Source organism: Acomys minous (genome assembly GCF_964271855.1).
Source record: "Acomys minous genome assembly, chromosome: 10".
NCBI classification, from domain to species: Eukaryota; Metazoa; Chordata; class Mammalia; order Rodentia; family Muridae; genus Acomys; species Acomys minous.
In genome coordinates this window covers 64,522,119-64,536,631 of record NC_140491.1, presented here as the reverse complement: position 1 = coordinate 64,536,631, position 14,513 = coordinate 64,522,119, and the positions used below count along the sequence as shown (strand labels likewise).

General features: G+C 50.7%; 1 protein-coding gene across 3 annotated transcripts in view; it reads right to left on the bottom strand.

The window, feature by feature from the left end:
• Window positions 1-14,513, bottom strand: part of PAX8 (paired box 8) — a 59,293-nt gene that overhangs the window by 16,773 nt on the left and 28,007 nt on the right. The window contains exons 3-9 of one of the 3 annotated variants that reach the window (XM_084798831.1): window positions 9,674-9,839; window positions 7,807-8,007; window positions 6,458-6,546; window positions 5,973-6,098; window positions 5,532-5,707; window positions 1,131-1,251; window positions 421-627 (exon numbers count right to left, since the gene is read on the bottom strand). In XM_084798831.1, coding sequence (XP_084654957.1) covers window positions 421-627; window positions 1,131-1,251; window positions 5,532-5,707; window positions 5,973-6,098; window positions 6,458-6,546; window positions 7,807-8,007; window positions 9,674-9,839 — 1,086 coding nt within the window. The remainder of the gene's footprint in view (window positions 1-420; window positions 628-1,130; window positions 1,252-5,531; window positions 5,708-5,972; window positions 6,099-6,457; window positions 6,547-7,806; window positions 8,008-9,673; window positions 9,840-14,513) is intronic. The other 2 variants (XM_084798832.1, XM_084798833.1) reach the window with 2 other exon arrangements.

Sequence of the window (14,513 nt, the reverse complement as noted above, 5' to 3'; positions counted from 1 at the left end):
CTCCAGTGCCCTTTAACGGCCTTGCCACTCCCCTGGGCATGAAGGCAGCCACAGAGGGTGACTCAATATTCCTTTTCAGGAAGTTGATCCAGAAATTGGCTCAAGAGCCTTTTCCCTTCCACATTTTGTCCGTTTCTTTTTTGAACCTGTACAAAAAGGTTTCCATTTGACAGCACCTAGCTCTTTGTATGGGTCCCTATTTTCCCATGGGCTTTTGAAGAGATGCACCCCGAAAGTGGCTATTTCTGGCTCCTGACATGAGAGAATCATGGGCTTGATAAAGTGGAGAATAGGGCGGTGATGTGGGCTAGATTTGGGCTAAAGATGGGATCAGCCTCAGACCAAAGGACTTTGGGACGGCCTTAAGGACCTCCCTCCCACCCCACGACACCTACAGAGCCCGGGACCTCCCTGTCGTACCTGAGAGGAGGGCCTGGCCCGTGAACTGCCCGTACACGGAGGCAGCATGGGGAAAGGCATTGAAGGGTGGGACCGAGGCACCCGCTGGGCCCCCAGAGCCGACTTGCTGCAGATCCAAAAAGGCGGAGCTAGATAAAGAGGAAGGGGTGGAGCTAGAACTGGAGAGCTCTGGGGCTTCCTGCTTTATGGCGAAGGGTGAATGAGGATCTGCCGGAGGGAGGGAGACAACAAGGAGAGAGGGGTGTGAGATGATGGGGCGGGAGCATGCGCAAACCAAGCCGTGAGATGGGTATGGCGAGGGTACAGGGAGACAGGCAGGCCTGGCTGCTGTAGGAGGAGGCTAGGACGGGGAGCCATGGCTACACAGTGTTCCTCAGATGGGATGAAATGGGAAGCTGAAGGCTCTGCCTCTCTGCTGTGCCTTCCGCCAGGATAGATGGATGGAGAGACTGAAGTATGTGTGTGCTCAGCCCCTCCCTGCGAGAGGGAGTGAGGAGATCCAGGGCGGGGGGAGGAGCCAAAGACTGAAGGTACCACCCCTTTGCTCCACTTTGAGGCCCAGTCAGCATAGCCCCACGTCTCCTTTCTAGGCCAGTACCCCCAAACACCTTCCTCCTGCCAGCCAGACGCCTTGCCTCCCCTTGCCCCAAGCCCATCCTGACCCTCAGAGTAGAGTCACCCGGTGGTCCAGGAGCCTCTGGGCATCCTACCTGCCACCACAGGGTAGGTCTGGTGAGTCGAGAGGTTGCGTCCCAGAGGTGTGTTGGAAGGTGTCAGGGTGGCCTTCCCATCATCCAGGGCACTGTTGAGTAAGGGCAGTGGGTACAGCCCCTGGAGAACAAAGGGAAGTCAGCACGGGTAGAGAAAGACCCAGAACAAGCCCATCTTCCCACCGACCCTGCTGTCTGTCTCTGGAACAGGTGACACTAGTCTTTCCAGTAAATGCTCACTCCTTGTACCTGCCTCTTGTTCTCTCTTAGCTCAACATAGCACTTTCTCTCACACAAAGCCCTGGAACTCTCCCAGGACCTGGCTTAGGGCTCCTCCATCCAAGTTCCAGAATTCAAGGCCCACTGGTGGCAAGAAAGCCCAGGTATGTGCCCGGAGAGTGGCCATCAGAGGACCGTGTCCCTAGTAGGCGCTGGGGTCTCCTTTCTATTTCTTCACATGGTTTAGGCCCCAAACACAGGTGGTTGCCTAGGGCCGAAGCTGATAGCAGGTGAGGCTGCTCAGAACCTCCCACTAATAATTGATTCCTGCTTGGGAAGTGCAAGTGCCACTGAAGACTCGCTGCAGCCTCTCCTGTGAGGTGAAGCAAGGCTGGGGCTCCTACTATCAACACCTAGCCTACACTGATGGCAGTGATCAGGTCTAACACTTGAGAAGAGCTCCCACTGCTGTCGGACCCAGTGAGACAAACCAGCAAGACTGTGATACATTTATATTTTACATGCAAATAGAAACATTTAATGTCGCCGTGAAAGATACATAGGATTCATTTTGTTTCCAAAAATTCTATCAAGTACCTGGGGTTATGTTCTGTAAGAATTTGTTTCAACTCCTACTGGTATTCCAGTGTGAGCGTATGTATGGCCTAAGGCAGTCCTTGAGAAAATAATTTCTTAGGCTAAAGGCAGGAATGGGTACAGCCCATCCTCCCCTCAGCTCCCTGCTGTCCTTCCCAAGGAGAGACAGCACACATCCACTCCCCACACACAGGCCACACATTTCAAAAAAGCACTGTATGAACTGTTGTGCAAGACCGGAATCAAGGCATGGTCCATGGTTATGTAACAGCTCTGCTGAAGCTGATTGTTTTCAGTAATTTCCAGTGAGCTCAGTTCTCTAAGGAGTCACAATGCTTCCTGGTTGCATGCAGGGCACTTTTGGAAGCTGCAGTCAATTCTGGAGGCCACCAGGGCACCATCAGCACGTAGCAGCAATTACTGACTAAATGGCACTTTGGTTCCATTCTTCCGAGGGGGCCTACTTAGAGGTGGGGTGGAGTTGCTCAGAGCTAGAGTCTAATGAAATTGAACAAAATATCTAATTTCTAGAGAGTGTGGGGAAAAAAAAAGTTTGAAATGCCTTGTGAATGTGCTGATCTGACAGCAAAATACTGACTCAAAATCAAGTCTCCGTTCCAAACCCAGGCCAAAGAGAAAAGTAAAGCTATATAGAGATTTTGGGTGGTTTTGCTTTCAATATCTTAAGCTTGCTGATGATGACTGGAAATTTTTTTTTCTGGGCTTGAACTTGAATTGGGGACAGGCGAGCATAATGATCCTGTCCTGAAATCACTTTAGGTTTTAATTCTGCGACAATCTACAGGAAGTTGTGGTCTATTTGGACTCTCTCTAAGCCTTGATTGTTTTTCCATGCATTTAAGCTGGGGGGGGGGGGTGGCAAATACTCGTGATCCCAGCAGAGGCAGGTGGATCTCTGAGAGTTCAAGGCCAGCCTGGTCTACAAAGGGAGTCCAAGACAGCCAAGACTACACAGCGAAACCCTGTCTTGAAAATAGAAAAGGGAAGGGAGGGAGGGAGGAAGGAAGGAAGGAAGGAAGGAAGGAAGGAAGGAAAAGAAAGACTAAAGGGTCCTAGAATCTACAGCATAAGACTGCTTACATATTAATTGTGATTTTAAATAAAGTGTTGCCTAGCACTATAATACTCAGTAAGCACAGATGCTCAGCTGGGAATGATAATAGGTGTATTGTTTGCCACTACAGGAAGAGCTAGCAACGGCCACATTCCTGGCCTGTCTTCATAACAGTCTCTCTCATTCTTTTGATTCACATGGTGGTGGGTTTACAATATAGAGGAAGAGTTTACAGCTTTCTAACAACACCCGAGGGTGACCACCGCAGTGAGAAATGAGGTCACTTTCACCCTCGATGATTTCCCAGACAAGAAGTGTACGTCTCTGTCCCATGCTAAGCACCTGCTTTCGTCTTGCCTCACAAAGGCACAGCTTCTGTGCCTGGATGAGAGAGCGTGCTCCTTTGACACGGTCAGACACAATAAGCAGAGGAGCAAGGCTCAGGCTGGGCGGTCCCTGCCCCTCACAGTCCAGTCTCATGAGCGGGTGAAGAAGGGAAGGAATAGCTGAAGCACAGTTTACTCCTCTAGGCTGAGGACTTAGCTACAGAAGCGTAAAGACTTACAAATGCTCTTGCCCCATTTAGTCTTTACATAAGAACATCCTGGCGCACGCCTTTAGTCCCAGCACTCAGGAGGCAGAGGCTGGTGGATCTCTGTAAGTTCAAGGCCAGCCTGCTCTACAAAATGACTTTCAGGACAGCCAAGGCTACACAGAGAAACCCTGTCTGGAACCTACCCCCCCACCCCACCCCCCAAAAAACAAACAAAAACCAACCGAAAAACATCTATGGAATCATGCTGTCAAAAATAGGCAGGGGTGGATTGATCCTAATGAAAGAAACTAGGGCTGGCAGCCCTAAAGCCTCAGCCATTTGCTCCCAAGCCCTCCCACGCGCCAGGCCCTGAGTTACCCTCATACAAACTGAAGAGCTAGGCTGTGTGGCCACCAAGTCTCCTGTAGTTCTAAGAGTCTCTCATCCTTAGATCCTCCATGCATATCCACCAGCACAGCACAGGAGCTCTCTCTAACCAAGCAAGGTCCTTTGGAGGACTCACGGATAAAGCCAGGAAATGGCTCTGGGGCCTAGCGGGTACCTAGGGTCTCCTCCATAGGGCTTTTTTCTTCTCCAAGGGTAGCTAGTATTTGCACACTGCCTTCCCCAGGCTTACCACCATAGAAGAAGCTTCTGCAGGCTCAACACTTCCCTTCTGGAGCCATGCTCTGATTATCAGATGTGCACCCAGGCCTGCTGATAGCCAACTTTGTCTACACCGCTCACAGCTGTCATAGGCAAGGCTGATAAAAATCACTGACGCATATTGCCTGCCCAGCTGTGGGGGTTGGCACGGGGCCAGAAGCCCAGCCATTCGCTGGCAATGTTTCCAGTGCTTGTTAGCATCATCATCGTTGTCTCCCTGGGGCCTTAAAGGTGTACTTATGGGCTTGCCTCAAGCCAAGAGGAGTGACAGGCCATAACCCCCCTCAAAGAGTTTCCTGGCCTGTTAGACCAGATAGGACGACAGAGACAGACACTGGAACTATTGACTGATAATATTAAACGTCTCTCGGTGGTTGTTAGCATTATGGGATATTTGTTGGCCTCGGTATGGGAATGTTCACATCTCTGTCTGCTTTTTACAGAAGCCATCCCACTGTAACCCATTTCTCCTGTCCTAAGATGTGGAGAGGAAAACTCCCTGTAGCTTAGCGTGTGTGAAGTCCTAGGTTTGATCTCTATCACCACAAAAAGTAATAATAATAATAATAATAATAATAATAATAATAATAACAACAACAACAACAACAACAATAATAATAATAATATAATGATCTAGAGATGGGAAGGGGTGTCTCAAGAGGCTGCCCTGTCCTCAAGTCTGTTGCCTTTACTCCCTTGGTCATTAGATTATTAGGAAGCACTGTGACAGGTCAATAGAAGCCATGTGGGGGACAGGAAGGATGACGGGGACAAAGGGGTGAATTATAGGCGAGGAGCAGGGACAAAGTCAAAGAGAGGGTGATTGAGCTCCGGCCACAGCCAGCTGGGAAGAAAAAGGGCATCCTACAAGGAGGGCACACGGTGTGCAAGGCCAGAGAGGTGTGGCTGAGGCTGGTGTGCTTGAGCATATGAGTCACACACACACAGAATCCTAGGCTATGTGACGGGAGAGGCTGAAGGTGGGGCTAGGAGTGGTATTGAGGTCATCGTAAGAAGGGTGTGAGCTTTAACCACAATTGTGGGCCCAGTTCTGCTGTTGGAGAAAGCCACTGTGTGTGTGTGTGTGTGTGTGTGTATGTGTGTGTGTGTGTGCGCGCGCGCGCGCGCGCGTTTGTGTGTATGTGTGCATGTGTGTGTGCATGTGTGTGTGCGTTTGTGTGTGTGTGTGCGCGTGCGCGCATGTGCTCTGAGCCCATGGAAGCAATTTGGAGTTGTTTTGATGGCTACAGGACATGCTTTGCCCTGGCCCTCGCCTGCCCTGCCCATCTCCTGCACCCCAGCTTCTTACCTGCTCGCCTTTGGTGTGGCTGGGGGAGGCATAGGCCTCCGGGTAATGCTGCCGCTCAAACGGGCACTCAAGTGGCTCGAGATGGTGCTGGCTGAAGGTGTCCGTACGAAGGTGCTTTCGAGGACCGCTGCTGCTGCTCTGTGAGTCGATGCTCAAACGACAGCTGTCCTGGTCACCTAGTGCCCCCAGGCAGGAAGAAAGCTTTCAGGAAACCCTTCTGCCAAGCCACCAGAGCAAGGTGGCCAAAAACAGAAGAGCCCATGGGCTGAAGAGGTGGGAACTGGGAACGGGGCCAGCTAAGGGAGAGGACCGATGCTCCTGTGAATAGGGGGTCTCAGAGCCCTACCAAGGCCATGGGAGGAAAGGCTTGTCTTCCTAGCAAAGCTTGAGCAAAGTGGTCTCCTGTGTCTCATGCCACCCACAGGTCCCCTGAGCACTCACTATCGTCCATCTTTCTCTTGTTGTCACTGCCAGGCTGAGCAATCCCCAGGAGCCCGTTGATAGAGTAGGTAGAGCCCAAGGAATCCGACTGGGGTGACTCTGGGGGTGTTACAGCTGAGCTGGGGACTGCAATGGAAGAAGGAGAGGGTCAGAAAAGTGGGGTGATACCCCTCCTAGCCCCTACCACCGCCATGGATTCAAAGCAGCAGGCTATGCGGTGGGCAGAGGCCCCAGAGAGCTAGAGTCCTTCACTCTGAGGGCCTGCTGGTGAGAAAGCTTCCTAGCATGACATTTGTCTGAAGTGTGTCCTTTTCCTCATGTTCCTGTGAGTCTCCCATGAGCATTGACGTAGACTTCACCTCAGGAGTAGTAACTCAGTCCATGTAAGGCATATGAGCATTCATATGTTCTTGTGTGTCTGTGTGAGTGAGTTGACTGGGTCTACATTCAAAGGTATGGGGACAGCCAAATCTTAGCACACTCACTCAGTGTGTGTCCTGGGCTCAGAGACTTGGTGGCCACGCAGCTGTCCATGGGGAGGTTGAATGGCTGCTGCACTTTGGTTCGGATGATTCTGTAAGGAACCAGAAGGATTGTTAGAGAAAAAGGGTGGAAGAGGAGCGACAGCTGTCACGGACCCAGCTCACCCTTATGTCAACCCACTTGACATCTTAAAGGTGTCTCCATCTCATTGGGTCCACAATCAACCTCTGACCTCACCTCACTCTTCATAGCTGCTTCTTTGTGTCCCATGTCATGACTAGAAGCATGGGTGTCTCCAGGCAGCTTATCAGGGTTCTGTGGATTTGACCTTGACAGCCTCCCCAGAGTCAATCATGTGGTGCGTCTCCTTGTTAACATCCCAGTGTGTTCCACCGTCTGCTCTGTTCCTCTAGAGGCCCGCAGCGGCCCACCCCACCCACTCTCACTGATTCTCTCCTTTTCAGCCAGAGTGAGCTTTTTCAAAGACAAATCAGCTTCCTGCTTAAAATACACTAATGGCTGCCTACTGCACATGCATCAAAAGGCAGGGATATGTTACAATGACCCCTGGCTTCTTGGAGGCAGTTTCTTCTAGCATTCTCTGTACGTCAGGCCTTTCTTGTCTCTTGACTAACTTTGTTTCATCTCCTTGTGTGAGCTCTTGTTAACCACAGGGATGTTATACGGCAGTCTCAGAATTCCTCTGGTACCCTTCTCCCCCTAGTTAATCCCTACTTAAGGAATCCCTCTCGCTTAAGGAATTCCCCTGAAACAAGTTACCATAGGCTACCCCAGTGCCCATCAGGCTCTTAGCCTCCTCAGCAGGACAAGTAGCTGCGTCCTTGGCATGTCTGTGTGGGCACTCTGTTTGTGTCTGTGTTATCATTAGACTGTAAACTCCACGAGAACAGGGATTTTGTGATCTGGGCGCTAATACGGGAAAAAAACCTCAGTGGACTATGTGCAAATGAGTGAGTGAGTAAGGGGCGGACGAAAAGGCAGTGAGCAAATGGCTGAAAAAGTTAGCAAGTGACCAAGCACTCAAAGTGGGCCAGGAAAAGATCTGCTCAAGAGATTTCTTTCACAGAATGGAAGAGGTTATGGGTGTTCGAGGGAGCAAAAGAGACACAGGACAGCATAGTGTTGGGACAGAGGGCAGCACCACGGCGTGAGCAAGAGAAGGCTGCATGGGGTGACATGTGCCAGGCCTAGGAGCTCCTGCCTGAGTCTCCAAAGTAAAGCCTCTTCCAAAAACACCCCTAGTCCACCCAGGCCACGCCCTTTATGTTTCTTACAGGAATCTTCCAGAACCGTAGGGCCCAGGAGGGTGCCAGAAGCTGCTGCCTCTCACCTGTTGATGGAGCTGACACTGGGCACAGTGTCATTGTCACAAACGCCTTCCGCCAGGAGCCGGTCCCGGATCTCCCAAGCAAACATGGTTGGGTTCTGGCGCTTGTAGTCCCCTATCTTCTCCACCACCTTCGGGGTGGCCACCTTGGGCTTGGAGCCCCCTATCACTCCAGGCCGGATGCTGCCAGTCTCGTAGTACCTACTCCAATAGAGAACCCCCCAAAATTACCCGATAAGCAGGTGGGGCCTGTGAACAGAGACCGGGCCAGAGCCTCTGTCCCCTCTGAGTCTCCTTGAGGAGTGACATGGGACCTGAGACACATCCCTCCTGTGACTCCTGCTCAGTCTAACACTAGATCTCTCTTCTACAACGCACTTCTCTTACTTGGGTAGATTTGTGTTGCTACCAAAGCAAAACCCGTCTGCAATGGCCTCGCCCAGGCTCCTCCCTGCCCCATCCCTGTGTTTGCATCGGAAAGAACACAAAGATCCTCCTAGTGAGAAAGGACTTTCTCTATTGATGCTAGGGAGTCACAGGCCTGCAGTGCATGTTTCTTTCACCCCACCTTCTCTGAGCCCGGTTGACCTGTTCCTTTGCTCTCCTGGCCTCACTCAGGGAAGCCAGCAGGAGTCCCTGAACCCTCTGCTGCTTTGCGGGGCCCCCTGTGCCTTGTCCAAGTCTGAGTCACCCTCTGCTCTCCCTCACCCTTTCCTCTCTGGTTTTTCTACCAGGTTCCGTGGTCCAAGTTGAAGCTGCTTCTCAGGTCCAGCCTCCCTTTGAACCCCTGGCCTGACTCAGCCCCTAAACATGAACCTCCTCCTTCACCGCCTGTCCACCCCACAGCTAGCTGGCTAGCCGGTTAGTGGCTTGAGCAAGATGGCCTCTGGTTGTCTTTGTCTTCTGTGGTCTCTTCTGCCAATGAATAGAAGAAAGCCTGGGTCTTTTGTTTAAAAGTCATTGTCATTGCCACTGCCACTCAAAGCTCTTCTTTCTGGCACTCCATAATCTTCTTACAATACTCTCTCTTTGGCCCTAAGAAAAGGCCACTTTCCCTCTAGCAATTTCAGACAGACAGACAGACAGACAGATAGGGCTCTCCATGGTTCTTTTATTTATTTATTTATTTTTTGACTATGGAAGATTTATTCTGTTTTTATGTATATTTCATTTATTATAATTTAATCACATTACATCGCAGTTATTATTCCCTCACTCTTATCTTCCCATCTCCAACCTTCCCCCCTTTTCTGCCCTACTCCCCTCCCTGGTTCTCTAGAGCCCAGCCCCTGCACTTCCTGAAGCAGAGCTTCCCCTGACCCTACATGTGTGTGCCAGGGCTGAGGAGTAAAGTAGACAGGATGTGAAACTCTGGGATCCCCCAACTCTCTACTTAAATATTCTTTATGGAAATATTCTGATGGAAGTGCCAAAGGCTCTGGTGTCCCTTGTCCTTCTGCGCCCTGCGGCTCTCAGCCCAACTGGGAGAATCAGAGGCATTTGCGTGGGGTGGAGGATAATGACTTACATACATTTGAGTCCATTCCCTTTTCTTGGGCTATGTTAAAGTTCAGAATTTCGGGTTACAGCCATGGCTGTGAACCACCACTCTGAGCCTCAGAGCTCAGTGGTTCTCAGTCCTCCACGTTTCTGAGGTTCATGCTTCCTGGCCATTTAACAAAAGCCACAAGCCCAGGCGCAGAGGCCGGCTCACTAGGGCTGGGCTGTGACTCTCATTAAACATCCTCATTGCTTCTCTGACAGATACTCTGAAAGTCAGGTGATACCCAGGCCTGCAGCCGGGAGGCTGACCACGGAAGGCAAGCCTTGCAGGGAAGGCGGTGTGGCGTGTGGTGAATTTCGTGCTTACCTGCCGAGGATCTTGCTCACACAGCCGTGGCTGACCCGGAGCTGGCGAGAGATATCACAGGGCCTTACACCCTGGTGGGCCAGGTCCACGATGCGTTGACGGACAACTTCCGGCAGAGGCCTGCCGTTCACAAAGGCCCCCCCTAGCTGATTCAGCCCTCCGTGGCCTAAAAAGACAGCATTGTCAGGGACAAGTGTCAGAACCGGGTGGTAAATGCTGGGTGAGTAGGAATACAGTGTGTGACCAAGACTGGGCACTCCGTGGTCAAGTGCGCCCCCCCATCTTACTCAGAATCACACCTCCTGGGAAGGCTGGCTCACCCCATCTGTCACGTGACAGTTCGAAAAGAGCACATCGGCATTTGGGGACCCTTTAGATCTGCTTCATCTCATTCAGGACCCCTTATGCCAGGTGTCACCAGAGCCCTCCTTTCCCGCCCCCCCCCCCCACTCCGATCTGCAGACGTGTGGGGTGGAGAATTCAGTTTTCTTAAGCTGATACTGGGGGAAAGATCTCCCTTCTTCCTGAATTTTCCTCAAAATGAAGGCGCAAGATGAAATGAGTGGCCTTTCCATTTGCCTTGCTCCTCTTACAACACAGAACCATATTTTATAACACAAACACAAAAAGAAGAGGGAAAGAGAGAGTCTCTGGTTGAGGCAGGTCGGAAGGCACTGAGCCCCGCCTGCGGCAGTCTCTCCTAAGCAACCCCAAGTCCTCCTCTCTCTTTGACAGATCAGAGAACTAAAAACACCAGGCCGGGAACCCGGACACACCCCATGAGTTCGGAGCCACTGGGTTAGGCTGCGGGTGGGGGAGGGCAAGCCGAGCCTTGGCTGCTTCCCTGACCTGGCTCCTTCCTACCCTCTGGGCTGATTACTTCATTCTGACCTCACGCATCTAGGCAGAGCCGCATCTACTGAGTGCCTCATATGCTGCGTCAGGTGCTTTACCAGGTGAATAAAGCCATCTGCATACTTGCACCCACCTCCCAGGGCTGATCACTGTAGGAGCCTAGACCAGCCAATTAGCATCCCTCATGATCTTTTCTGCAATCCCATGCTTAGAGGGGGGTAATTACTGACTCAGTAGACCTGGTCAGGGAAGCACAAAGGGTTTTTTACAGAAGTCGAAGCTGCGACTCAAGGCAAGGGAGTACTAGATAAGAGAATGGGGCTGGGGGGGAGGTGGGGGGTTGGGGGGGTCCTGTTGGAGCCATGGGAAGAATATGTCCAAAGGCCACGAGCACAGATGCCTCTTAGAGGCTTTAAGGCAGATGCCTCTTAGATTGGCAATGCTTCCCACTCTAAGATACATCGTGGGTTAATTTAAGGACTGAGATACACAGTTCCCCAAAAGAAGACCATAAGAGCACATGCGCGGCTTGACAGCTTGAGTGAAGAGCAGCCAGGATATTAACAACGCTTAGGGCTCCACTCATTCCGGCTTCAGTGTGGGCCCTTGGCTGATGGCTGGGGCTGACCCTGTCTCTGCAATGACGGCATCGCTGCCTAGGCCTGACTAGCATCTCTTAACGCCCAAGACTGGATCTAGTGGTCTAGCTTAGGGTGGTGACGTATTAGAACTCTAGCTATTGACGTGGGGGAGAATGGTGTGAGCCCAAATGCCCAGGACCCCACTGAAGCTTACTACTACACAGCAGCCAGTATTGTACAGGGCGGGCAGGGACTCAGAGTCAACCAGTAAAAAAGGCAAAGCTGATACCAGGCCAGTGGGCCAGTCAAGTGCAAGGTTGGGAGGTGTCTTTGCTGGGCACACTGTGCCCATTATTATCCACTGACTTAGCACACTCAGAGCCACCTCCCAATTTCTCCTCAGGGGCCCAAGATGTCTTCAACAGAACAGATATTTTTCCCTTAAAACAAACAAGCAAAGCCATAAGCCTCTGTCCTGGGCAGTGAGTGAGGGGGGAATGCCCACTGGCTGTGTGCATCGAGCATGAAGGACATGATGGCCCACCCTCCAGGACAGCTGCTCCCTGTCCTGATCCAGTGCACCTGTCCTGACCAGTGCTTTTCCACGAGTTCAGTGATGACTCGGGGGCTTTCTGTCCAGCTCCACTGATGAGCACCGTGGCTCCTGCGCGCGCTCTCGAACTTGTTCCTCCCACCCTTCAGTGGCTAGGCTGCCCTTTGTGGGAAACTGCCCCTCACTCCTCCACTGCTGCCTTTGGATTCTGTGGGATCGAGACAGTGAACACCAGGGCACATCACACAGAGTATCCAAGTGTTCAAGACTTTAGGCAGGCCAACTTTGTCCCCATTTCCTCAAACTTTTTGCTGCATGAAACATATATCTTTGTGCTCTCTATCTGGAAGTCAGAGTTTATATATATATATATAGTGTGTGTGTGCGTGTGTGTGTGCGTGTGTGTGTGTGTATGTGTGTGTGTGTGTGTGTGTGTGTGTGTGTGTGTGTGTGTGTGTGTTATAGAGGTGGCCTCAAAACAAAACAAAATAAGTGCAATCTACTCATTGTTTCTCTAATGGGGATAGTACAGACTAGGATCCTAAATTATCCTAAGGGCTGACTCAGTGTCCTTAGGAACCCAGATGCTCAGGCCCCTCCTGAAGCTTACTGCACAGCAGCCAGTCACATCTCTGGCCCCTGAACTGTGACTTCTCTAGGGCGTTATTTTATCGGAGAAGAGCTCGGGTCAGATTTCTGCCTCGACCCTGTGTTTCAGTCACATCATTTGGGCAGATTTGGTTGTTTGTAACTGGAGGCACGGAATGGAGTTCGGCAGCACCTCTCAGTGTACCAGCCAGTGGCAGTAACCAGTGCAATGGGAAGATGGATGGAGGCGGAGACAGTTTCAATAGCTGAACGTCTTAATATAAATATAGAGATTTCATTACAACATTCACGTGGTTGAATGCTACCACCCTGACTTGACCATAAGACTCGGGCAGGAGGCCTCGAACTGAAAACACACAGCAGAGTCACTTGCAGGGTTGATTGAATAAAAACCTACTATGTACAATACCTTACATTTTAAAATCAGTGGACCTAGGGCAGAACCAAGGACCTGTGTTTTTTAGAGACCCACGAGTGTTCTTTGTAGCCTTGGAGTGCTCAACCTTACATAAAACATTAATATCAAACCCTCTCCCTCCAGACTCCGAGATCTACGCAGAAAAGGGCGTGGAAAGATTGTAAGAGCCTGAGGTGGTGGGTGAACTCCAGGGAACGGTGTTTTCTGGACACACAAAGCTGGTGCACATACAAACGCACAAGGATTGTGACAGCATGCACAAGACCTGCACAATCAAGCTACACACAAGCCCACCACAGAAGAGACAGAGAGCATGAATCCCCGGCCCTGGCTGAGGATCCACTGGCATTTGGTTACAGATAGGAGAAGTTACTTCTTTAATGTTCTAGCATCTGGAGTAGCCAGCCAAAACAAACTAGACTCAGTGGGTTAACGTGTGTGCGCACACATACACACGGGGTGGGGGTTGGGTGCATAGGGAAGTGGAGGATGATCTGGGAAGAGTCAGGGAAATGGGATTAATATGGTCAAGATATATTGTAGGAATCTCAAAGAATTAATAAAAGTTTCCTTTTTAAAGTGTGTTTTCAAGAAACTTCTAGATTGTGTGAGTGCTGATACCTTGGGACCACAGGGTTTAGACTGGTCACTGAGCCACGGCTGACAAAACAAACAAACAAGATTATATTCTCTCTTTCTCCCATCTTGTTTCAAGAACTGTAATTATTATGTGGATGATTGACTTTCTTTTTGTTTTTTTTTTGTTTTTTGTTTTGTTTGTTTGTTTGCTTGTTTGTTTGTTTTGTTTTTCAAGGCAGGGTTTCTCTTTGTAGCCTTGGCTGTCCTCGATTTGCTTTGTAGACTACGCTGGCCTAGAACTCACAGTGATCCACTTGCCTCTGCCTCCTGAGTGCTGGGATTAAAGGCATGCACCACCACGCCCAGCTTGTATTATTGACTTTCAATTCAACACATATTAACAAAATGCTAATGGTGACTCAAATGCAAAGCCCTGTGTATGTAACCTTGAACAAAAAATGTCTATCTAAACCTTCATTGGGAGACACAGTCAGATAAATTGGGAATCTCTGTGTTAAGGGAAAAGCACACAGGCAACCAGAGAGCAGTCAAAGGAATGTCTAGGTGGGGGGCAGGGGGGGGTTGACCATAGGAAGTAAGAAAACTTCCTTGCATAAAGTCTTGATGCTTTGGCCAAGCTGAATGTCATTTACCACCTCTATAGGTCATGCATGAAAGGCATGTTGGGAAGGGCCAGCTGGCAGCATATGGAGGTGGCCTCTATGGGCTGAGGTTTTAACCTCATCTCTGTGATGGACGGGCCATTTGTATTTTCTGTGTCCGGTGTGGGGGAGTGGACTTCTCTAGGTGATTTGCCACCAACTGCCCAGAGGTGGGTGCAGGCTTCCTTCCTGCCCCCAGCGAGGGACTCATGCCCACTGTACTGACTTTCTTTCCTTGCTGCTTTGTACTTCATAGGCAAGTGGGCCTGAGGACCGGAAGCCAGTGAGAGGTGGGAGCTCCCTGGTTGGTCCAGAGGTAGGGTTGGGGGGAGTATACATCAGGAAGAGGTTTGAAGCTCTGTAAGCAAAGGCCTCTTGCGTGTCTAGAGCAGTGTGGGTGAGGAGAGGTGGATGCGCAGGAGGAAGCCTGGCCTGGCCGGGTGGAAGAAAACTCTTGAGTGTGTGTCTTCAGATAAGGGAATGCAAGCTTTGCAGAGCAGGGAGGACTTAGCTAGACTTAAGTGAATTTGCAGATCGGTAAAGCTTGAGATGAAGTTTGCTACCAAGAAGCATCCTTTGGGGG